The sequence below is a fragment of the Pomacea canaliculata genome, linkage group LG4, assembly GCF_003073045.1.
Source record: "Pomacea canaliculata isolate SZHN2017 linkage group LG4, ASM307304v1, whole genome shotgun sequence".
NCBI classification, from domain to species: domain Eukaryota; kingdom Metazoa; phylum Mollusca; class Gastropoda; order Architaenioglossa; family Ampullariidae; genus Pomacea; species Pomacea canaliculata.
The window spans coordinates 32,645,965-32,671,541 of NC_037593.1; the positions used below are offsets into that span (position 1 = coordinate 32,645,965).

Below are 25,577 nucleotides of genomic sequence, written 5' to 3' on the forward strand. Positions count from 1 at the left end.
CTATTCACCCCCAGTGGAGCATATGGTCGCAACTACACCCCGCCATCGGATCTGGCTCTGGGCGTCTCTCTCCTGTTGGGACCATGTCATGCCAGCTGCCTCCGCCTCACTGTGGACTGATCTCCAAGTCTGTCTGGGTCTCCCAACCCTGCTCCTCCCCTGTGGGTTCCAGTCCAGAGCTTGGCTCGTTAAAATTTGAGTAGTTAATGTTTATTTGAAGTGGTTGTATTTTGACATATTTGGTCATGTTTTTGACATAAACTCACAATCACTGGAAAAGGCTAAAACCACATTTGCGCAAGTTCAGAGGAAAAAAAAAAAGAATCATACCAAGCCAACCATTTATTCAACAATTTCACACAATGACATGGCAACCAGAAAAATAGTCACTTGGATCACTATTCACACATTTATATTAACATGCTATTGCCACGGACAAAAAAATTTCCATGCTAGTCCAGTTCATTCTTGTGTTAAATATCGCACAAGGACACGCTAACGTCATCTTGACATGGCCAAGAGAAAGCACTTTCATGTAGCACTGCAGCCTTCTTTGCTGAGGAACAAAAGTCTTTTAGTAAAATATTTTGTATCTAAATTTGGTTTTTCTTTTTAACTTGGGATACAGTCTGATAACCATAAGTTTTCTGGAAAATGCCAACATTCCCGCTAGCAAATGCAGCTAAGCTGCATCCATGGTAGGTATCGCCAATTTCATCAGCTGGTAGATGCAAAAGCTGTTGTCACAAAGGTGAACAAAGACGAAAAAAACCCCAAAGTAATGCATCACAGTTTGAGGAAAAGACCTGTGAAACAGCAACAGTTACGACAGCCAGTCCTCCAGACACAATAACAAAATACAGTTACTTATTTCAGCAGCCTATAAATTCAGAGTGGCAACTATGCGGACAGCTGTAGATGAATTACAGAAACAAGCTTGTGGGACAAAACCAGCTCAGACTTGTATAAAAAGGAAGCTGCACCCAAAGTTCATCTCACTGAAGAGTTCTTCGGGAAAAAATTTTGTTTTTGTCACCTGATCAGATTTACAGATCAAATACAACATCCAAAACATTTTCTAATCCCCACCCACTTGCACAAAAACCTCAAGAGATGCTATGGTCACTAATCACAGTCACCAATACTTATTGTACAGTTTATTTCAGAACCAAAGTGTACACGTGCAAAAAAAAAGACAAAAGCTAGGCATCCCAGCAATAAGGTCTGCAACACCAAAGAGGACAGTCTAAAACAATTGTTTTATAGAAAAATATGAATATGAAGATTTCAATGCTACAAAATCTATTAAGATCGTGATAATCAATCTATTTGTCAAAGAAGACTTGTACACCATACCTCATTGTAGCATGTGCATATAAATGCCAGTTCACTTCTCTATTACTGTTGTGTGAAGCTATTGTTGGGTCAATCTCACTGAAAGATCAGACTTAAAAAAAATAGAGTAGCCACAGTGACAAATGAGAAGAAATCCTGATTTAAAATAGGCAGGGTTTGTACATCAATTCACTTTTTATTTTTGCATTTGTATACAGACTGAGACTTGAGCAGGATAAATTTGTTTTTCAGCTAGACTGCATGCTAATACATTTTTCTCTCGAACAAATATAAAAGAGTCCAGAAAATGTCCAACTAGTTCCACTATGAACACATCTACTGACAAAAATGTTAAAACAGTCAAATGGATTGCTTCTGGTCATCAAGGAACCGTCTGTACCCAATGCAACAGAATTTTGTTCCCTGTAGCAAAGAGATAGTTCAGTTGTGTGTTAAAGAAAAATTTGATGAGAAGTCATGAAAGTGTGCAAAAGCCAGCATAAAATATATAAAAAAAAGAATAAAACTGTTCTTATAATATGTAAATAAACATCAAACATACTTATTTTCAGGGGATCACTCCTAAAATATCCAATATATTCAATCTCCACTAAACAAATATGTAATCACAGTCTTCTTACAATTGAATTATAAATTACAGACGAAAAACACCCTAAAATAGGATAAAAAGAATGCTGTATTCACAGCCTTTGAATTCTAAATCATGCCCTTTACTTCTAAAAGAACAGTAGAGGTCTGGAAACAACAGCATGTAGATCTACCACAGCTTCCTTTGACAGCACATCCCATTACATATTTACAAATCTTTTTTGTTTGCTATGAACAGCTTTTGACGAAGCTGCCATGCAGAATTATCTGGATAATGAATAAGGATAATGGTTATATTCCATCAAGAGATATCTTTCCATCTGCCAGTAGGTAAAGAGTAACCCTTTCTAATAACACAACAAAAGAACTATCTTCATTTTATACTTCGCTTTTTAAATTAACATTAGCTTCCAGTCCTGGATAGAAAATTTTTTGTTTAATATTACAGAATAACTGTTCTGAGGCAACTATGCATCTGATGTTCTAACGTTCACAGTTACTTTCTAGGAAAAATGAAAGTTGAGTTTATTCTAGAATGATCATATTTAAAACAACAAAAATCTTACATCAGGTGTCTGATCCCTATGATAAAAATGTAAACAAATGAACACAGAAAGTCTTTCGTTTTCCTGAAGACCTGATTCAAACAAGTGCACATGCATTTCTGTGGACTAACGGTACAGTTTAGCTGTCGTGGAAGACAGTATTCATTCAAGTCTTTTCACACCAGTAACTGGACATCTTTACTCCGGCACATTACAGACTCCAGATGTGTAATTCACTAGCAATGAACATTATTTCACTTTGTTTTGTTTCTGCATTTCATTCCTTGTGAAATATATTTTAATCATATATAGAAACAGTGGCAAACTAGATCAGCGATCACAGGTGGTTGTTTAAAAGAAACAAACTGGATAGCTTTCACACAATCTGGCATCTTATGAGATCAAAGTTTGAAAATGTACAATGTCACAGGCAGCTGCATCATTTCCAGCTTTGTATCTGCACACCATCTGCTTGTGAAACTGTCAGTTACTTCTCAGTCACCTTATCTGCATCTGATGCGATTTCAGTTACTTCTTAATAACTCATAATGTACTTAGTGGAAAGCAATCGAGGCATGTAACTCTGGATGTACTACAATGCACAAGCAGTAACGGTAAACCACTGAAAACATAAAGGGCAAAACAGTGCGACGTTTCTGTGCTACTCAGTACTCTCCCTTTATTCTGGCAATGAACAGCTGGTTATATTTCTTAATTTTGACGATTTTATTTCCAGATGACCAAATAAGCCTCTACTTTTGCAGGAAACCGTCAAGATGGCGACATTTCAACTGTAAAGCTACACATGACCATGTTAATGACATACACAGCCAAAGGTAACACTGTATTAAGCTACTGATTACATCAGCAAGGTTCTAGATTTGGCCTAAGAATCATCTGGACTAGAAGGAGAAGCAGAGGTAATCATCAAATTAGCAATATCTTTATTACAGGGTATTAAAGGCAGAGACATGTCACTACTTTGATGGTGTAAAGTCTCAAAACAGGTATCAAGGCCCTCACCTGGCCTTCTGTTTTATTGTTTAGCTGTCAACTCCATTAAAATGGAGAAGACCGGGGAACTGTTCAAGCAAGACACCCCATATCTTCCCATTTACCTGAGGGATGCAATGCACTTAGAGGCCAAATCTTTTGCCATCCAGCATTAAAGAATGGAATTTAATCCAGCAGAGGGAGGTGAGGGGACTGGTCTGGCCAGATGAAAGCAGCGAGCGAAGTATGACCACTAAGGTTGCCTGCACCGCATGTGTTTCTCACTTTCCTCCCTGCATTAAAATTGTTCTATTTCACCTAAGGTAAAAGTTGAGCTTTTAAGCATGTTGTCCATAAAGTGATAGTGTACTGTGCACGTAAGAATCAATTTTTATAAAAATGAAAAATTGTCCACACAATCAAAGTTTGTCAAAAGCAGCCTTTGAGCTTCTCACGTCAGATGGTATTTAGCTCCTTGGCAGTAGACCCAAGCATTACCTGGGCATGAAATTTTAAGTAAAAGCTGTTAACTCTGAGCATCACTCAAACTAACCTGATTTGACTCCTAATGCAGTGTTAAATCCAATTACTACTCAGGTGCACACTGTTGACAAAACCTTATGACCTAAACCAAAAGATATTAGTAGTTCTTGAAAGGCTGAAAGGACTGAGGCAGCTGCATAACAACACGTTTTTCCAAACAACAATTTTAGTTGACACTGAGGTAACTAGGGTAAGGCACATAAGGTCTTCATACTGTGCAGACATTTAATTTTAATTAAGTAGTTTTCATGCAACTCTGTGGTTTGCATGACAGTGACGGTCGGTGGCTGCTAATTCAGTCTACACTTAAAGAAAAAAGTTTGTGAAGAGGAATCGAAAATACAGAATCTCCATACAACACTTCAAACGTTGGCTAAGCAACACCCAGTGAAAAAGTGACACAAATTTTTATGAAATATAGATTTCATGATGTATCTGGCTACAAAAAATAAACCTGGTTTAGTTTTCTTATGGCCATTTTGTTTTGGGGTTGGTTTTTTTTTTGTAAGAGGGGGTTGAGCTGGGAAAGTTCTTCTATTTAGCCTTTCATGGCAACTTTCAATTACTAGGCTTTTAAAATTTTGTGGTCACATGACTACAAAATGGCTAATGGTCTACCATGCATATGAACTGATTTTTCATGTCTAATTATTTCATTTTCATATGTTAATAATTTTCAGAGCAACTGGTTAGTAGATGAGATTTCTCTTTATTGCATCACCTAGATCACATTATGAACTGCACTGACATCACATGAAACAAAATCAGAAATCTGCTGAAACATGCTGGTGCTGAATGGATTAAAGATTTCTAATCTTTAGCCAAAGAGTACCCCACTAAGACTGTACTCAGAGAGGCTTTTGATTACACCTTACATGATGCAAATTCTTCAGTTCATTAATGACTTGTTTTTCATCTTAATTTTGTAATATGGTGCTTCATATCAATATCAACCAAAGATCTGTATGCTCTATTCTGTAAGAAACTGTGAGAAGTCAAATATCTACAGTGACACCAGTTTCAGTTCTACTTAACAAGGTGAAACCTGTGCTTCATACAGAAATGTAAGACCTCAGTTCTCTATCACCAGTGAGATTCCAGTTCTTTTGTGATGGTCACTACTAGTAACTGCTGTCAGATGCAATGACTAAGACCGTTTTGTCTATTTCTAGAATACACCATTAAATTCAAAGGGGTAAGTCACATGATCTTATGATTACAGAGGAGTGATGTGCTAGAGTCTTGCTGTCTCACTTTTCTCCAGCCTCTACAGTTAGATAACCACAACACCATGACACAATGGGCTAACTGAGAGTTAACTGGGTTGTATCATACTAATATCAAACTGCTTAAGTGTGCATGCGTTCGGGTTCAGGTGCAACTTCTTGAACCACTAAGCCATCTGCTATCTCTTTTCAACGCTCATTTTAACATCCTGAGCCCTCTGTTCTACTATTGTTATCATGCAATCTTTGGCCACTTCAGGTTAATGCAACGGCAGTCAGAGTTATGCAGTAAGTCGTCAGTAATCCACAGAGTTCTAAAAGTTACATGAAGCATTAAAATGAGTGAAGACTAGTATTATCAATGGTCAGTATCTTTGTCAAAATTATCTAATGTCATTGTCAGGATACTGAACAATGGCTCTTTACAACATTAAACAATGTTGACCCTTTTGCTGTCATTGATCTTGGTTACATTTTAGCCTCTGATTTTAATAAAATAATTAAAGGGACACCATGTTCTCTAGCAAAAGCTAGTCTTTAGTCAACTTATCTTTTTTTAATTATTAGTATGCCAGAAAACTCACACATTAGTATACAATCAAGTAATAGTTCCCATACTAGTCTGCCTCAGTTGACTGTCAGTTTAAATACCAGTACTCCTAAACAACTAACTTGCCACGCTAATATATCAACAGGATATATTAGCCCTTGTAAGCTAATAGTCAGTTCCCATTATTAGTACTCTCAAACAAAAGAAGCAAATTTTTAAAATTAATGAGGTTTCAACTCTGGAATAATGTGTATATTAAAAAGTAGATGTGGTGCAAGCATATGAACATAAATATGTTCAGACACTACAACCGACACCTGCAATCTCTCCCATTAAGAATATTATAACTGCTGCATAAAGAAAACACCAAGAACATACCATGCATCAATAAACATGCCTGCATTCAAGTTCCTCTTCTTCACATTGCAATATGAGGTGTAATAATTTATTCTGGAAGTCTTCAGACTATATACACTAACAGGTCATAATAAAAGCAGAGAGAGGAACATTATATACCCGCAGCCCTTCCCTTCTAATACCAAGTTTTAACTTCAAAATAGGGTCACCATCAAGCTGGTGGTTTTCTGTTGCTGTAATTCAGAGGGTATTATCTCAAATCAGATAACGTATTCTACAAGACCATTTGTTTAGTACAAAAAGACTTAAAGTGGAAAAATGTTTATTTTTCTGTAAAAGAATATTTGCAGAATTTGGTATTGACAGCTCCTTGAACACTGTGAAAGAGAACGTACAGCATTTCTGATGAGACAAAGACTCTACCTTCTTCAGTCTAAACCTTCTTACCGATGCTTGCACATCAAAACAAACTGTCAAAAGCTGCCAGGTCAAGAGTTTCACCGCACGCTTCCCTTCCTCAACCACACTGATGCAGTTGTGGCTCAAAACTCTAAGCATGCATAAAGCAGCTGCTGCCGATCTGCAGAGAGGCAGTTAGAGTTGACTCAAATTCAGATGGAGTAGCTTGCCCCATTCAAGTGATTTTGCTCCACCGACAAAACGCAGGCACATCCTTGACAGGTACGTTTGAAGTGTGGGCTTTCAAACGCAGGTTGCGGTCATCAGTCAACAGCACCACATCCCGGAAAAGTCTGACAGGTGAATCTATGAACAAAGGCATATTTAGAGCATATAAATATGCACACATACATCCACGAAGAGAAATAAAGAGAAAAACAGAGGGGAAGAGAGAGAGGGAGAATTAAATCTGGCTCTACATTTGCAAAAAAATGCTGGTCAGGATTCTTGATAAACACAGATAAAATGCAGGGAAATTATTCTGACAAAGAGCTTCTGTTGCTCACCTTTGCCACGACGAGGCATGAAATCTCTGGCCATATCTTTACAGTAGTGAAGACAGCAGGACAGGATGAGATCATCATTGTTTCCCTACACAATCAAGCAAATGCAAGATTCTCCTTACAAATCTACATGAACATCAGAAATTGGGGGTTGGGATTTTAGGAAAAGTTTGCTTTCATGTTTCCTCATATAAAGATGAGGTGTTGAAAGCATCATAGATTTCAATAGAGAATTGTCATTACTTACACAGAGGTATATTTGAGGCTGATGTAAGAATCAAAAGTGCCATCATTGTCATTATACAGAGATGTCCAAACAGACAAAAACAGAACAGGTTATGCCAAATACAGGTAGTCCTCGACTTACGACGGGGATCCGTTCTTCACGCGGCGTCGTAAACCGAATTTCGACGGAAGTCGGATCAAACGTTCATACAGTACTGTACCATCATAATAACAGTACAGTACTACAAACACTTAGCCTATCCAAACACCTATCCTAACAGAGTACCCTACATAGTTATCAATAAACATAAGTACAGTAAAATATTGTAGTACAGTACGTTTAATAATGAAATACTGTACTGTAAGTGCTGTAACAGTAATAAACAGTGTTAGGCTAGGCAGACTTTTCCAAAACAAGCCTGTCTCATCCACGTTGAACACTAGTTGAGCACAGTAACCAACCTCCTCAATTATCTTAGCCAATGCATTAGGAAACTCAGTTGCTGCTTTCTCATCAGCTTCACCTTGCACTTTAATGTTATGGAAATCGGCTCGATCCTTAAACCTCAACCAACCCCTACTCGCCACAAATTCTTCACTTTCACTTCCTTTCCCCTTTTCACAGGGATACGGCGTTGATTTTGGTCTTCCAACCAAAGCGCCAATAATCTTTCCATCTCAATAATAAGCCCACTACGTTGCTTTGTTATCACTGTCGCTGTAAGTGGGAATGAGTGTCGTAACCACGAAACGACGTAACTCGAGACCGTCGTAACCCGAGGACTACCTGTATTGTTTTCTTCAGCAATGTGATACATTCCAATGCATGTCTAACCCAAAGATCATGAATTTTTTAAAATCCTAGATTGAAACAAACAAGCAAAAATATGAAGTACCCAGACATGACTTTTGTATATATTTGCAGTGAAAAGTAATATAACCTTAAATAGTTACTAATCTATGAAGAAATTGAACACACATAGCCATGCACATGAATGTACTGAAGTACAAATATACAAACAGAATGAGGAATGAGAAAATTAACAAATCAAGTACTTACAGTGTTGTCAGCCTCCTCGCTGCGAAAAGCCAAGGTTTCTAGAACTGAGCCCTTGGATGTTTGCACACGCAAATGAGAGTTCTTAGCTTTAAACTCTGACTCAAGGAATGCAAGGGCCTGCCCAGCATGCCTCATTACCATGCTCTTGTGCTCCGGACTCTCCTCCTCACGGCTGCCATCTCTACCTGAGCCTTGATGACTTCCCTTAGCCAGACCATCCAGCTCATTTAATACTGTTTAGAAATAGTAAGATAAAAATCAATTTTCAATCAAAATAACAGCATAAATTATAAAATAGTCCACATGTTATGGGGAAGGCACTTCACAACAAAAGTGAAGAATGTTTGCAGAAATTCTCATTAAATGAAAAATTTGAGGTTACACACCAAACTACCTGACCGAATTTTACTATCTGACACACTCAATGGCTATTAAGTATTACTGTCTCTTTCCACACTTAACACTTCATTTGTCTAGCAAACACCCAGCACCTATCAAACAATGCTTCATCTTGCAGATGGAGATCGATCTGATGCCAGCCATAACATTTACCATTCCAAAAAAGACTTGTTTCTTCTTGCCACCTGCTTCTTAACAAAGTAATGAGCCCTTTTCTTAACCGAGCTGATGACCTTTTTTTGTATTTAAAAAAATACCTGCACCTTATTTATATGACAAAAAAAACAACAGATTTTTAAAAGAAAAAGCTAATTATTTTTGAGTCATCCTGTTTCTTGCTTCACCATCAAACAACAGAAGTATGCACAAGGATAACATTTCTGGCAGTAAAGAATTAATAATAAATAATTATAAACCTGTAATTTGTACAGTGCATGATCACGCTAACACAAAAATGTGGCCTCAGCGCTTGACACAAAAATGAGACATGGGCAGCACAAAAAGGATGAAAGGATAAACAAGTGTGCAGACAAGTAATAAAAGAAAAACATAGAAGATGCAAAGATGAATCTGGAAACAAACAGTAATCTTACCTACAAGTGGTACAACTAGAACATAGGACCCAGCTGCCAGCAAGTTGCGGAGAGGGGACAGGTGGTCGATAAAGCAGTTTGTGTCAGCCACTAGAAAGTGTGGTCGCACTTCAAGTTCCAACTTGGCATGTCGATTTTCATCTAACATGGTCTGCAGACACAGCCAACAATAATACCCCTGGCTTTAAAGAAATATGTACCTAATATCAATTGAATAAGTTTATAAATTGCTTTAAAAGAAAATACAATCCAGACTAATGATAAAGACAACAGATTACATATGATAATGATAGGCAGATAAGCAAGACTGATTTTACCCCACCCTTTTGCCCAAAGTATATTACAAACAAATGGGAAACTGAAAAAACCAAAAACTCTGAAGACAAAATTCTAGAGAAAAAAGAAGTTGCATCATAAAAAACAGAAAGAAAGAAAAAAGACATTAATTTTTTAACATTTATAGTATACTAATGCTTATAAGAGATGGAGGTAATAACTTTAAATTTATTTAACATAGAAAACACAAAAGATTGTAAACTCAGCTGTCAAATGATTGTAAATTTCACAAATGTCAAATGCAATTGAAATGGGCACATGCAGCTTCCAGCTACTCACCTGTATTGTGTTTCTGTCACGCTCCTGGTCCTCTACCTTTCGACTCAGCTCTGCCTTCAAGGCCTTCAGCTTCTGTATTGTTTCTTCTGGCACCTCATCTCCATCTTCACCTGACTCCTCGCTCTCCACAATCACATCATCAGACTGCTTGCAGTAACAGTCCAGGAGCAAGTTTAAGAAAAACATTGATAATACAATCTTAGGGACACTGTATCTCTTACTAGAACATATTAAAGTGTATGCATGTATACACATGCATACACCCACCCACCTGCCCAAGCACACACACACACATGTATAATCCCCTCTTTTGCACTCTCATCCATCCAAGCAGGTCTAGAGTCCTCTTTGATGTGTTTAGTGCATACTTACAGGCACCTAAAGCAGAATAGAGATCTGCAGGACATTTTCAATACCAAGACAAATGAAAGAGCAACAGCATTACTATCATAAATACCAAAACTTCCTTCACCTCTATGTTTGCTTCTTCATCACTTGCATCAAGCTTTTCCTCTGAACGGACTGGTGCTGGAGCCACAGAGTAGTAGCGGCCTCTTTCCACATCAAATGCCAGCATTGGAGGTTCAATGCCACAGAGGTATTCCCCAAACAGGACAATCTTCTCCACACGCAGGCAATCCTGTGCACATTCCTAGACCAGAAAAAAACAGCATTTTGGTTTTAGATTATGTTATCAGAGAAAGATTGCAAATTTACAATGCTGTTGACTGAACTTTCTTAAGTACAATACATGAAGTACAATACAATGTACATGATGTACAATATTTTAAACAAGAGGTTTTAAATTTAAAAATGACTATTTTTGCTAAGATTGAAATAAAAACGGACAAAGGGAAAATTGCATTACAATTCATTAAAGGAATAAATACAATAGATGAAACATAATTTAGCTTCTCACATAACCATTTCTCATCATCTAAATACAAAACACAACCAAACTAACCCAGACCAAATAAAAACATCCATACAGACCAAAGAAATAACAGCCTCACCTTATCAACATCTGGCCGCACAAATACCATGTCTACAGGAGCACTGAGAAGCGGCACAAATCCAGCCATCATTGAATCCTCCATAAGGACTAATGGTTCACAGCCTGTTGTCAAAATTTTAAGATAACTGCTATTTTACTGGTGTAATAATTTGTTCTGTAATTCGCTCTCTGAACGCTAAAAGGCAAAACAAAGTAACACAATTTTCATTGTAAACTAGTCTGCAGCGAAGCACAACTCACTCTCATGCTTGTCACAATGCAATGTGGCTCAACACAACTCACCCTCGCGTTTGTCCCGATAGAGAATAATGTGGCTTGTGTCAACCTGCTTCAGGGTGTTGCACAATCGGGCTACATTGTGCCAAACATCCACCTGTGGGCTACAAAAAACAGTCTTAATTAAAAAGTGTTTATGCTGCTCCTTACTAAATACAACATAAAAATATCATTTTTGATGGCGAAATTCCTTTCTTTGAGATGACAGATGACAATAACTATGTGGAATTATCCCTATAAACTACCTCAATTCCAGCTATCCACTGCCCACTGGAGAGCTCACTGACTGGCAAAGGTGGGATGGGGATGGGGAGGGAGAGGGAGTGAGTTGGTTGATATTGTATTCTCCCTGTTTATTGGTCAGGTCTGACCAATCAGGAGTGGACAACTGGAATTGAGGTAGCTAGTTGGGATAACTCCATATAATCATGTCATCTGGTACAGTACAAAGAAGAAACATTATGTCTCAACCACACGGTCTTATTTGCCTCATTTTCTATCAATCAGCCAGACAAGTCAAATAGTAACCTAGCTCTTATTTTCTATAAAATTAAATATTAGGCAAAGTGAAATATTTGACAGCCATACTGTTAGAAAGCGTTAACAGCCACCTACCCTATGTCTGGTGGGCGAATGGAGGGTTGTGGATTCCACAGTGATGAGTGGCACATCATCCAGTCCACCCATACCTTTACCCCAGGCAGAAACTGCCTCAGGTCGTCACTCAGCTGCTCCGGCGATGACGTGTCCCGCTTGCTCGACAAGTGGCATTCAAATAGTTCTGTGATTCGAGCAACGAGGATCCCAAACATATCCAGCCCCACCTCTACAGCGTGGTCTTGTAGCAAAGAGCGGCAGCTGGCTTCAAGTCTCTCATCTGCAGAAGATCTCTTTATGACATTTATTTTGCATGATTTACTTTCCTCTCTCAATTTTTAAGTCATTTACTGGAGAAGATAAACTTCAATAATCTGATGTCACTTAACCAATTCTAAAATGTACCACAAAGGTATTTTGATGTTACTATTACACAATCTGCTTGAAATGAGAGACAAAAACAGTCTTAAACAACCAAGAAACACTTCTGTCTCTATTTTTTACTTTCCTGGTGTTTTATATATTTGTTCACTTAATTTTTTTCTTCTTTTGTTTTTTTGTGCGCAATGAGCATTCTTCTGAATGGATACCTGCGCATTACAAATCGACATCATCATCATCATCATCAAAATGTTTCCTTTCACACTTATCTCCATCTCCCTTACAATCTTCACACAAAATGTATACATTCAGGCCATATAAAAACCTTCAAATGAAATGGATACATTTATGCCTGATGCAAAGATCTCAAGATTTCCATTTATGATAGGGTATAGTCAGGATATGTATTTGCAGACGTGAGAACGTAACGTATGCCTAGAAATGTACATGGAAGGAGAACACTAATGTACTCTTTGAGCACAATATATTGTTCACCCTTCAAATTTTCAGCTAAAAAATGGACTAACATGGTGTGAGGGTGCTGATGTTTAAATTTGCTGCTAGTCTCATTATAAAGAAATCTTAACAAAGCAGACATTATGGGATAAGAAAAGCAAATTAGAAATTCCAGCCACTACATCCGCCCCAAACCAGGATTCTCAACATCATGGCATATGCTCATGTCATGTCACATCCAAGTTGCCCCCACCTCCCCCATCCATACCTTTGAGTGCAGTGTTGTCCACAGAAAACATGTTGATGGCCATAATCTGAAGCAGGCGAGTGGCAGACACCACAGCAGGTGAGTGCTGCAGCAACAGCCGCCACTCCTGCAGCATCAGACTTGCACTCTCAACAAAGACTTCAAAGCTGGAGAAATAAAAGCCAATAGATGCTGTCAGTTCTTGTTAGTTGGTTCCTCTTTGCGTTTTTTGTATTTGTTTTTATTCATCATTAGTACTGCTGTTTATTCTTTCTTAGTTCATGTTATTCGTTTGTTTTCCTGTCCCTCGTATGCTGTCCATGTCGCATTCTTATTCTTAGGCACTAACAACATACTCCTTAGGAGTGTCAGAATGTGCTTTGAAAATTTTGCATTTATTATTATTTGTGCTGTAAAGTGTTGACCCACAGCATGACAGCAAACTGCCTGATATTCCTCTTAATTTACAAGGAATTATTGTTGCTAACTAGACACATACTTCTGAGCAACTCTACAAGTGTTGATATCTTCTCTAAAAAAATATAGCAAAAGTACTAAAATATAAGTTACAGGTCTGATGGTCTCCATACTGACTACTCACTTGATTTTGGTAAAAAGCTTTCCATGAACATTCAGGAAAGTGAGGACAAAGCGTTTGTTCAGCTGAAATAATAATGTATAGGTTCTTTGTAAAACTTCATGAATGAAATGCATCTAGGACTGGCCTATACATCCTACAAAAGACTGAAGACTCTTGTCAACGTTACGTAGGCTTGCACAGAGGTTCCTGGCAAGACACACGTCACTCAAATACATACATTATTAAAAGTCTGTGAGAGCCACATCAACACTAACCATCGGGCAACAACCCTTGTATGGGCTTTCAAGGACCTACTATTGTCAGGCTTTGACCAAATAATACACCATGATCACATGATCTGAGCATAAAAGTAAGCTTCAACATGTTCTTGATTATTGTTCACCTCAATAGCAGACAGGCTTGTTAGATCATCATCTCCTGAACTGCTGTCAGCAAAAGGATCTCGAGAACTTGAACCATCAGGAGCAACCCACACTTCAACCCGTGGCTGTGCCTGTGCTCGTGTGCGTCGTCGTTTGTGTCTTCGCCTTGCCTCTTCTAATCGCTTCTGTTCTACAGCTTCCTCCTATATAAAATCAAAGGTAACAGGATTCCCACAGAGTAATCTACAATGAACAAAAGCTTACATCAAATTATCTGATAAGTTGTAGTAGTGAGAGATCAGACTAAAAAAAAAAACAAACAAAAAAACTGAATATCCCTTGATTGGGTGCTTATTAAAAAAAAAATGATAAATTATTATTGACAACAGCAGCAAATTAATAATAGTAAACAGAGTTTAACATCTGCTAAATCTGTTTTGTTACGTGTGTCATCTACAGTGCAATGAAAACGTAAACAATACTACATTATTCTATATATATCTTCTTGCTCCTATTAGCCCCCAGTGGAGCACAGGGCCGTTTCTATATATATATACACACACACATATATTACAAAATAAAGTATAACACTGCCAGAATTAACCAGCAGATAAAATGTGAATGAAAAATTCTGTATAGTTAAAAATGCCCCAAATTGCATGACGATACCTTGCGCCGCACTTCATCAAAAAGTGACATCAGACTCTCCCGTGCAGTGAGGATGGGATTGCTGGCTGCAAGGCTACGCTGATAGTAGTAGACTGCATCCAATTTTCGTCGCTGCAGCATAACAGTTTTCAAAAAAAAAAAGATGAAAAGTCACACTTTAAACTACTTTCACAGTGATGATTGCTAATGATAATGTGGAGCATTTCAGAATAAATCATTTAGGAATATTTCTTCTTATACAATTTTTTTTTTTAATAAATGACAAAGAAATCACATGATACATAACACTGCAACTCATTGCAAGTAAAAGCAGTTTTGGCCATCACCAATCTTAATCAAGTTGTGTAACTCTACATGGGAAGGCAGTAAGTCCTCCTCTACAGAATAATGACAGCTTTAGAGCAGAACATTTTCAAAATGTCTACAAGTCAAACTGTTGATCTGCAGCAAACACTCCTTTTGAACTTTTAAGACTGAGTTGACAGTTACTGCTATGATACAATGTTTCTGCATCTGTGTCTTGGTCACAACAGAACCAAAAATGTTCAGTTTAAACAAAGCCAACTCAGCAAATTAATTACCACAACTCACCGTGTACACGGCCAGAATAGCCAACTGGTTGTATGGCCGACCATTTTTTGGTGCAAGCTTCTGAGCCCGCATGTACCAGCTGAAGCATTAAGCATAGCACACATTACTTGCATCACTTCATTCCTTCAGAACATCATGTTATTTTATGCAGCTATTTATACAAGCTATTAGTGAAATCTATTACCAATTCAGGCAGGCTTTTAGCTAATTCTCAAGTGGTGCCCAAAGACATTTAAAAAATATTTTTAGAGTGAATTTTCCTAGACCACCCTTTATACCTAGATTCAGTCTGACAAAAGATCTTCACCAGTGATACTTTGTTCCATTTTCATGCTTTGATGTTCCTTATTCTTACGTGTTCTGCATATATTTGCTTGTCTAGACCTCCCACCTCATTCATGGGTTCCCAATACACTCAAATTAAACACAGAAATAAATGGAAACAAAAAGAAAACATACAGGTTCTTGTGCAAAAGAAATGTTGGGGCATAATATAGCTTTAACCTATCATTCAACACACACATATGCAACATATTCTTATGCAAAGGAAAACTCACTGTCTGGCTTTGCCATAGTTAGCTGAGTGCAGTGCCTGTTCACGATAACGAGCAATGTCTCCCAGGAACATCATAGTACGTTGAGCACTCAGCACTGCCAGGCGTACCCCTCTTCCTGCTCCATCCATACCATGTGACCCATCTTCCAGCACAGAGTCTAAGTTGAAGGAATAAGTTTCTTGAAGCTTGTTGAGCAAAGCCTCATAGAATGTAGCACCCTGGATGAAAAATTGAAAGTATAGGTCAAAGATGATCACACAAAAATAAGACTTTTGAATCTGTCCAAAACGAAAAATAAAAAACCTGTAACTCTCTTAGAAACTATCCTCTTACATCTTCAATAAATGTCACAAAATTTAAATAAATAAAGTCAATAATAAGAAGTTATGAAAACTGAAATACATCAAGGCACACCCACACAAATCACTAAAGAAATAATCAATTCAGGAACACATAGTAAACTCTGGCAAGAGTACATGTATCATTAGCAGCATTTAAGCAATGACACTTGTTCTGTGATGTTTTTGGCTGACAATTTGTGGGTAGTCATGTTGGTTGTTAGATAATGCAGAATATTGCTATGGTGTATGCACTCTTCTAATCTCAGTATGTGTTATTTTTGTAACACATTACAAGCTGTTATGGAATGGCCCTTTATACACAATCTTCATTATTATTATAATCAATAATAAAAATGTGATAAGTGACTCTAGAGTTACCTCATCAAGTATTTCTGTAAGGGCGTGTCTGACAGGTGAGTCATTGGGAGTATTTTCTGTGACCTGGTGACGCAGCCCCTCTATGACATTGTAAAAGACCGATCTCCAAAGCTGCTGTTCCACTCCATGCTGATTGGCCACATCAATATCCAGCAAGATCACACGCTCCAGTCGCCTCTGGAGCTCTTGTCTTTAAACACATTTTTAATTTTAATCAGTACACTGCGTAGTTGGGAAAAAAATCTGTTATGCACTACATAACGTTTCTTTAATTGATGATAAACCACACACATATCGTGGTCCTTATGACATATTCCTAGTTCCTAGTGACATAACATTAAACCACAACACACTAATCAAGTGTCTGTGGCATAACATGGCTAAAATGCATTAATCACATTTGTGATATAAAACTGTAGCACAACACATTAACCAAGAGTTTGTGATAATGTTGGTGTAAACAAACCTGAACTGCCAGTCCTATACAAGCAGAGTACAATTAGATACAGTATAGTTAAGTACAGTAACACAAATCAGAATGCACCTCAACTATTAAGTGACACATAACTGTATGATAAATAAAATAAATGCCAAAGGGAGAAAAGTAGTGGCATCTTTTAAAATAATGTTCTTTTCATACTAAGCATTCTACTTTAAATGAGTCTGACATAAGATACAACAGATTTTAGATATAGACAGTTGATCACAAAGTGTCAGGAAGAAATCTAAATTGATACCAGTTACAAACAAAACTGCATTTTATCTGAATCAATTTTTTGGTATTCTCTAGTGTTACAGTTAAGTAATTATTATGATCAGACTTGGAGCAGGTGACGGATGTAAAGTTAGCTAGTCTTTTATGGTGAGTCATTTGGCAGACCTTTACTTTCAAAGAAAATTCTTTAAATAGACCAGACACATGATAAAATTACAAACGATTTATTGACAATGATGTGAACTCTGAAGATTATAATATCAAATTAAACACTGATATGAAAAATGATGATAGGTTGCGCTCATGATTAAAAGTAATGAAGTAGTATTGATGAAGGTGATAATGGCATAATGAGCATTTACAATTAGAAAAAAAAATTCCAAACATACAAGGAATTCCTTGTGTGCTCTAATACCTGAGCTGTTTGACTCGACGTTCTCCATCCTCTCCTAGCTGCCCTCGTGACAGGATGTTGCCCAGCTGGCAGTCAAGTGGTGCAGTGTCCCTTAGAATCTGTTCAGCCATGAGACGACACTGAGCTCGTGACATACCCGAGACTTGTTCAATTTCCCTGGAAACAGAATGCTTAACATCATCATTTATTTACATGCAAAATTTAATGATACAGCATTGTGGAATTGTGGAAAGCTATATTGCAAAAAGAACATTGCTTCCCAAAACTCTCTGTTGCTCACAACTTACCTTTTCTCTCTTGAGAACAACACGTTTACTAAATGGAAGGTAATGATGGTGCAAGAAGGAATACAGAATATTAAACTCTGTATTCAAGCGATGCAGTGATCATTCAGAAGGAATGATTTCTTTTCCTGCATTTTTGGATGGTACAACTGTCAAAAAAGATGCATCTAAAGATGTCAGTTCTCTTGTTAGGTTTCTTCCTCAGGAGGGGCGTGATGAATCTAGGTGGAATATTTTTCCAAAGATAGAACACTGCCAAAAGGCATTTCTTCTGAACTTACCTGCTGAAATATCCCTCTTCATGGAAGGAACCATTTTCCATGGTGGCACGAGGTAGCTGGAAACCATAGAAGATGGGATGCGCAGGTGGCGGAGGATGAGGAAAAGCGGGATAGTGTGGCAGGGGCATGTGAGGAGGTGGGTACATGAAGCCTGGGTGAGGAGGAAAGAAAGGGGCGAAGGTGTGGCCCATAGCAGGCGACCCTGCAGGTCCTGGACTGTGAGCCATGGGTGGTGGGGTGAAACTCTCTTGTGGAGACAGAGTTTCCTCTGGATCATGGAACTTCAAAGGGCGGGAATCTGGCACCACAATGGGTTTGCTAGGGTTCTTGGGATCATACAGACGTCGCTCTGGTGCCCCTGCATGCCCCTGACCAGGAGCACGCCGAAACCAGTCATCTGCAGGTGGGTAATGATGGAACCCTGCACCCTGAGGGAAGCCTCCGCCCTGACCTCCATGGCCTCCTCCTTGGCTGTAAACAGACTGGCTGTCAAAAGGCCTGTCAGACTGGGGTTCTGAGGGTAATTTTATCAGGCCTCCAGTGCGAGGTGCTGATGGTGCATGTGAAATGTCTGAACTCACACCTGGGGATGGTGCATACCTGCCTGGTTGCTGCTGACCACTAGCACTGAAAGCCTTGGAGTCAAGATTATGGTGAGCGTGAAAAGGTCCCTTTCTCTCGTCACTGTGCTGCAGGTTGTAGCCTTGACCTCCTTCATGTTTCCACCGGTCAGGTCCATGGTGACCCCTTCCTTTGCCAGCACTGCCACCGAACTCTCCACGCTTCTCCCTGTGAGCCTGATCACCCATTTTCTTATGAGGTTCGGATCCACTGGACTGTCGTTGCCGCCGCTGTCCATCCCCATCATTGCCTGTTTTACCATCCACCATGACTTGCCGTTTGTCTTTGTTCTTGCCCACCAAAATTCTTAAGCTCTCTGCTGCTCGCTGACCCTCAACAGTTCCTACTCGGCCACTAGGTCCTGCTGACGAGTGCCGCCTGCGATTTCGTCTACGGGGTGGCTTCTTTTCTTCTGATGGCCACATGTCATCATCATGAGGATTACTGTGGATGCTGGAGTCGCGGCTCGAGTTTTTGGATCTTGAGCCTCGTCGTCGTCTGTCTTTTCTTCGTCCTCTGTATTCCTAAGAACAAACATAACTTCCTGGATTTTGTATTTTTAGTACTGATTTCATTTAGTACTGACAGTCTGCTACAGCCATGGTGGGTAGTGAGCAAACATCATGACCATTTTAGGCAATACCATGATGAGATGTAATGACAATATAATAATGATGATGAAAATACTAAGAATAACTTAAAATCAAGTGACGTAATCTCTGGTGCAGCAACACAACCAGTGTACTTTGTAGGCTTCCCAAATGTGTTCTAACCTTGCATGTATCACTGATAAGGTAGATTAGGATCCTTTAAGTAAATGTCAATTTTTGTACCTGTGAGAAGATGCGGTCACTAGAGGCAGACAAATTGCGGTTCAAGCCTCCTGGCTGACCGGAGGACTGCTGCTGTGGCCGCCAGTCACTGGCATCAGTGGTTTTGTTGAGAGGATCAAAGTTATTATCAATATTATCCGTTAGACGCTGGGTTGAGTCCTGTACCTGGCGAGCCACCTGTTCCAGGTGCTGCTCAACCTGGTTTATAGGGAAAAAAAAAACAGAAGGACATTAACACAATGGCACTCCAGTAAATAATGTATATGTACTTCTGCACTGTTAATTCAAATCAACAAGCAGGCATCTCCTGTTGAAAGATTTATTCAACTTTCACCAGGACATCAATTCTGCGTACCTGTATGCAGGACCAACAGATCAAAGCTGTCTTTTATTGTTTCTGCCATGTGACTTCTGAACACTACTGTGTGCGAATGAATGTAGATCACATGCAAGACTGAATCCCGATTGCATGAGGGTCTGTTTGGTGAAGCAAATATGAATCGTATGGCATTGTTGATTGTTGTTATACTTCAATATAGAGCTGCTTCTAATTGACCTCTGGGACAAATAAAGTCGTGTCTCATGTTATCTAAAGAAAAGGTTGATTTCCCAACCCCACCAGAATAATATGCATTTCAGTACATTTTAGAACCTCTGCCAGCTAGGTTTATGGGTTAGGACAAACTGAAGCTGCGTTCTCTTAGTTAGTAACATGTATATAAAGATAAGAATCTTGAAAATCTATTAAAACTTTAAAGGTCTTAATAGTCTAATGGTCACAAGGGAGAATGTAACTCCACTAAGCTATGGATGACCAAACGTTTGGTCTAAAGTTGACCACACTAAGCACAAAAACTCCTCTAATTAAAATGAGATTTCTTAAAGTGAATTTGTAATTCTTTGAAAATATAAAATTCTAGTTGCCTGAAGCAGCCATTAGTTTTTCACACTTATTTCATATGAATCAACCATAAGCTCCCAGCATTCCACTGTTTACCATTCTACCAACTCAAGTATTACTCTACGTAGGAACATTCCTGACCTATAAAAGAAATGTTTAGAGCAAACGTATCACTTTCTAAATACAAGATACTTTATTCATTCACCCTCTAAGAGGCGTTGAGATATTCATATATCCTTTATCACAATAACATACAATGTAAATTCTACATAATATCTATAAATAATAGGGGAATATGCAAATCTGCACATACACACATGCATAAATCTGACCAAGCAGCTTGTGTATGCTTTACCTGAGTATGCCAGTCAGGTTTGTCAGCTGCTGATTCTTCCATCTCAGCCTCCAGATCCTCCCAGCTAAGGTCACTCCCACCACTGGTGTCACTACTCACACTGCCAGATCGCTCACGTTGACGCCTCATGGCAGAGAATGAGTGTTTTGTCCCTTGACCCCGTTCCATTCCCACTGCTTCTTTGCCACCCCCACTTACACGGTGATGTTTGCCTGCTCCTTTTGCTCGTGGGAAGGTGCCACTCTGCTGCGTTGTTCGATCTGGCCACGGGCTGCCTCGCTGTCCCATGTCCAGAGATTTTGTGAGAGATTCATTGGAACTCGATCGCTGGTAGCCAAGATGTCTTTGGCGGCCCCTGCCCATGCCAGGCCTGTAGTCGTCTCGTACCTTTCCATGGTGGTCCCGGTCCTGATGCTTCATGACATCGCCATCTCCTCGACTGAAACCCCCTCTCCAGGATGCCTCCTCCCTGTCTTTAGAATACCTGCCAGATTCATGTCCACCCCTCTCTTTTACACTTCCCTTTTGTTCTTCTTTTGTCTGCATGTCCAGACCCTGAATCCGTGTCTCACCATCACCAAATGCCTCATTTCCTTTATTTCTCTCATGGTTCTGGTCTTCCCAGACTTTCCTTCCACTACGGTCTGAACCAAAACCACCTGCAGACTGTTTATGTCTTTGCCCAGATCTTTTGCTGAGTTCTGCAGTGTGATTATGAAGGTTGCCTTCTTGAGGGGTAGAGCTTGTTGGTGAAGCCCGTTCCCCCACCACTGTCACTTGCAAGGCACCAAAGCGTGAATTCAAGTCAACTTTGCGTGGACTGTTACTGGGTTCATTGTTTACGGGTGAAGCTATTCTTTCTGAAGATTCCAAGGAAGGTTTGGGGACTGGGGACTCACATACTCTTTCACTGTTTGGCACAGACCAGTCAACAGACCCTCTGTTTTCTCCTTCATGCTCATCCTCGTGATGAATCTCTTGTTCCTGTAGGCGGCCCTTTGGAACGTAGATCTGAATATCGGGTCGTTTTCCTCTTCTCTTCCCACCCTTATCTTTGTCTCTTTGTACAGCAGAGTTAAAAGATGACACAGGTTTTAAACTCTCTCTCACCCCATCTAGTTCTTTATCTACACTGTTCTCTTTGCTATCGCGACTGCTGTCTTCATCTGTTGTGCCAGAAAAGTCTTTTGCTGTAACAGTATCTGCATCCAAATCCCAGTTCTCTTCCTCTTGTTTATAGCCTACATTAGCTCCCTCTTCATCATATGGTGATTCTTTCTCTTTTTTACTTAATCGCAGTTGTCCTGGTCGGTAAATAGCTTGTTCTGGACGTTTGGATCTTCTGTGGCGCCTACTGGATCTGCCTTCTTTTGCATGATTACCTTGCACTCCATGACCATCTGGAGGAAAACATAGTGCAGGATTATAAATACCTAAATTACATACCTCAAACTGAATTTAATTTAGAAGTCTTGATTTATATCATGTGGAAATGCTTGTATAATGACAAGCTAACACCTTTAAATGTCCTAGCAGTTCACTCTTACTGTCTTCGGTTGCACACAGCTACTTGTTGTTATCCTGATCTTGTTTTACTGAAAGTTTATGTTCATGTGCATGCACTCACATTACTACAAAAATGTAAAGAGGTATTGATCTGTGTATTATCATTTGTTTAGTAGCAGTTATAACAGGACACACATATATCACTACCATCAGGTAAATGCTCTGATCATTATGATACAAATCACATTCAAGGGAAAAAAATATAGATGCAATAGGACATGCCTTAGTGACACATCCAATTTTATAAATATTGCAAGTGTGCTGATGTAGCTGTGTTTGATTGCTAATCCACAGTTTGTCTGATCCTAACCAACTATACAGAAGCATTCTTTATGTCTACAGGAAGGTCTAGTTTATATATATAGCTCTGGGACATCTTTATTTTAATGTTTATGTTACTCATTATGCACCCTTCACTTGCCTCAAAATTTTAAAAGTCTAAGCACAGCTAATTTTATCTACAATGTCAGAGAAAAAGCCCAAGAAACAGCATCTAGACGCACTGCAATGTTATCTTCTCTTTATGAGAAAAAGATACATTATCCCCCAATGCAAGTCTGCAAGCACACTGAGTGGCATTGCTACAGCTCAGCAATTTTCAAGCATTTAGGATGCAAGTGACATTATTTTTACTATGTAGAGTATTCTGTCATTGGGTGTGAATGCATGAAAGGTAACTGGTAGATTTTAGATTTTTCCATGAAGGGTACTTGTGTCAACAACAACAACAACAACCAAAAATAGAAAAGAAAAGTGTGCCAGTTGATCAATAAACCTTCCCAACCCTCTTCCACTTTAAAAAGTTTGAACTGAAAATGACATTTATTTATGTCAGTGACAATGACATAATTTTTTTAAAGTAAGGTGACAAGACATCCTGATTTAGGCAGGACAGTCTTGCCTTTGACCATGTGTTTCCTGCCTGCTCATAAAATGTCCCAGTGGGATGGCCAATGTCCCATTTTCATCTAAAACGTCAATATCCTGCTTGTATTTAAAAATCTGATTACAGTACACTGATTCGCATCCATGCCTTTGGTTTTGGCTTGTGCCCACTGCCTTTTTGTGTCTTCACCCTCACCCCCACCCTGCTTTTTGCTTTTATTTTGCGCTCTTTGTCAGTGAAAACACCATGATCGGCACGTGTCCCGCTTTTGCTCCTGAAACATCTGGTCACCTTATTTTAAGGTATATACTTGAGATTATCACTGAGAAATATATATTTTACCACCAACAGTACTTCATACAAAGATTAAACGTCACATTCTCAGCCCAAGTATTTCATTATTTTACTAACTGTAGTTTACTAAATAGAATAAGCTTGAATAAGTTGAACAAAAAAGTGGTAGATCAAAAGTGGAAAAAAAAAATCACAGAAAGTTTATAGGAAAAATCAATCCTCACACATAAAATCTATATCCTGACCTCCCAAGCCAGTTATCAATTTCTAGTAAAAGTGAAAAAATGAGTCACTTTCTCTGCACTTCTTCCTGTTTCAAGATTACTCTTTAAGATTTATGGCAAATATTCTCCCCTATCCAAAAGCAATATATGCACCCTCCCCCCCCCCCCTCGATTATGAGTTACTTGAAACTTTTGAAAAAAAAAACAACTTTAGATTATCAGGTATAATGACCAACTATTTTGCAAGAAATTAAGATAAAGTCACACATTTACTGACGTGAGCGTTATGATTTGTCTGGCACAAAGCAACTGAATGTTTCCTAATCCTACAGATCACTAACATGAAATGTAAGAAAGAATTAAGAAAATCCTTTTAAAGTTTTCAGTTTCAATGGATAATTAATCTATATAAAAGCTTTGTATCCAGGTACAAATTTCTAAGCTGAGGCGTGAAGTAGTGAGGGTGCGGATTCCTAGCGCGTGATCCAACAATCTTCATAACATACATTGATCCCCTATTCTTTCTATAAATGATGGTAATCAGAAATGCACTAGAACAACTTCGTGACGAAACAAATGGGGTACATGTAACCACAAAAACATAGGTTGGCTAAGTGCATCAGAGGCCGTTAGTCCAATGTATGCCCCTAGTTCGTGTTTTGAGCCAACTGACAAGACGACCAAATATCGATTTCCCAAGCAATCGCTATTAAAGTACAAGAACTAAGGTAATGAACTTGAGAGGCGGATAGGATGTTGATTGTGTTCTTACCATCCTTGGAACTTCTGACGATGCTTTCAATCTCCTTAAAAGTTATCCGAACAACATCTTTCTCTGCCATTTTCCATTCCGAACGTTTTTGCTATCCAGGGCTTGAAGAGCAGTTGTCACGGGAGGTCACTCCAAACTCATTGTGAACGCCTGTCAACAAATGTTCTACAACATGCCTCTATTTCTGTATCTTGATACTGGCTGTCTAAAGCTTCGGTATTGAAACGGTGAATCTTCTACTTTTTCATTCTGATTAGTTCTGCTGCTACTGTTTTCCTGCTTCTCTTCAGTGATAGGCAAGTCTCAGACTGTCCTCTGCTACTGTTATCCTACTTCTCTTCAGTGATAGGCAAACTTCACACTGTTGTTTTGGGTGCCTGGTAAGGTTTTATGCGTGAAAAAGATGTTATGCATCGGGAATGTATGCGTTTAGCGTTTACGTTTGCCTAGTTTTGCTTGGACAGAAATGAAGACTACAGCACGAACATCCGCCCGTGACCACAGTGGACTGTTACGACTGTTTGCACCTCCTTTGACCTGAGAGTTTGCGATGATACTGCGTTATGATTTCAGCTTTCTCACAAAGTTTCTACCCAGATAAGTGAGATAACCATTCTAAACTTACACTGTGCAGCAGACTTTGCTACCATGTAAAGGATTAGTACAGCTTATAGGTTAAACGTAAACAATAGCTATTTACAGAACATCCCATATCGGTACACGCAGAAAAGGTCTCCGCTGTCCTTTGAAGGTGAGGGGGAAACAACGCGAAGGATTGATTGTAGCAATATGCGACTATCGAGATTTATGGGCAACTTCTGAAATAGTTTACGAATTGCTATACGGGCAGTAAACGGGTACATCTCTGGAACAATAAATTTTACCAAAGACTCAGCTGCCTGTGTAGTGAAAGCACAAACCCTAAAATCTAGCACTGAAGAAATGAC

The 25,577-nt window shown here is 39.0% G+C and overlaps 1 protein-coding gene across 2 annotated transcripts; it reads right to left on the reverse strand.

Moving 5' to 3' along the window:
- Positions 1-322: 322 nt before the first annotated feature.
- Positions 323-24,837, reverse strand: LOC112560984 (telomerase-binding protein EST1A-like). Of its 2 annotated transcripts, none has more exons than XM_025233080.1 (21): positions 24,631-24,837; positions 20,889-22,288; positions 19,633-19,830; positions 18,179-19,323; positions 17,614-17,769; positions 16,484-16,673; positions 15,765-15,982; positions 15,208-15,286; positions 14,617-14,727; positions 13,968-14,150; positions 13,586-13,647; positions 13,006-13,151; positions 11,919-12,180; positions 11,310-11,407; positions 11,026-11,129; positions 10,485-10,664; positions 10,013-10,156; positions 9,398-9,548; positions 8,406-8,638; positions 7,124-7,208; positions 323-6,923 (listed from the first exon to the last, which is right to left on the reverse strand). In XM_025233080.1, exons 1-21 carry the CDS (start codon positions 24,698-24,700, stop codon positions 6,793-6,795), a joined length of 5,346 nt encoding a protein of 1,781 aa, XP_025088865.1. In that variant the 5' UTR covers positions 24,701-24,837; the 3' UTR covers positions 323-6,792. The 2 variants fall into 2 exon arrangements, with proteins under 2 accessions (XP_025088865.1, XP_025088864.1); XM_025233079.1 differs by having other exon boundaries at positions 10,013-10,159.
- Positions 24,838-25,577: the final 740 nt, after the last annotated feature.

Coding starts and splice junctions, on each gene's coding strand:
- LOC112560984 (XM_025233079.1), bottom strand. CDS start 24,700: ATGGCAGAGAAAGATGTTGTTCGGATAACTTTTAAGGAGATTGAAAGC. Junction 11,408..11,918: donor ATTCGCCCACCAGACATAGG/GTAGGTGGCTGT, acceptor TGTTTTTTGTAG/CCCACAGGTGGATGTTTGGC. Junction 8,639..9,397: donor TCTAGTTGTACCACTTGTAG/GTAAGATTACTG, acceptor ATTTCTAAACAG/TATTAAATGAGCTGGATGGT.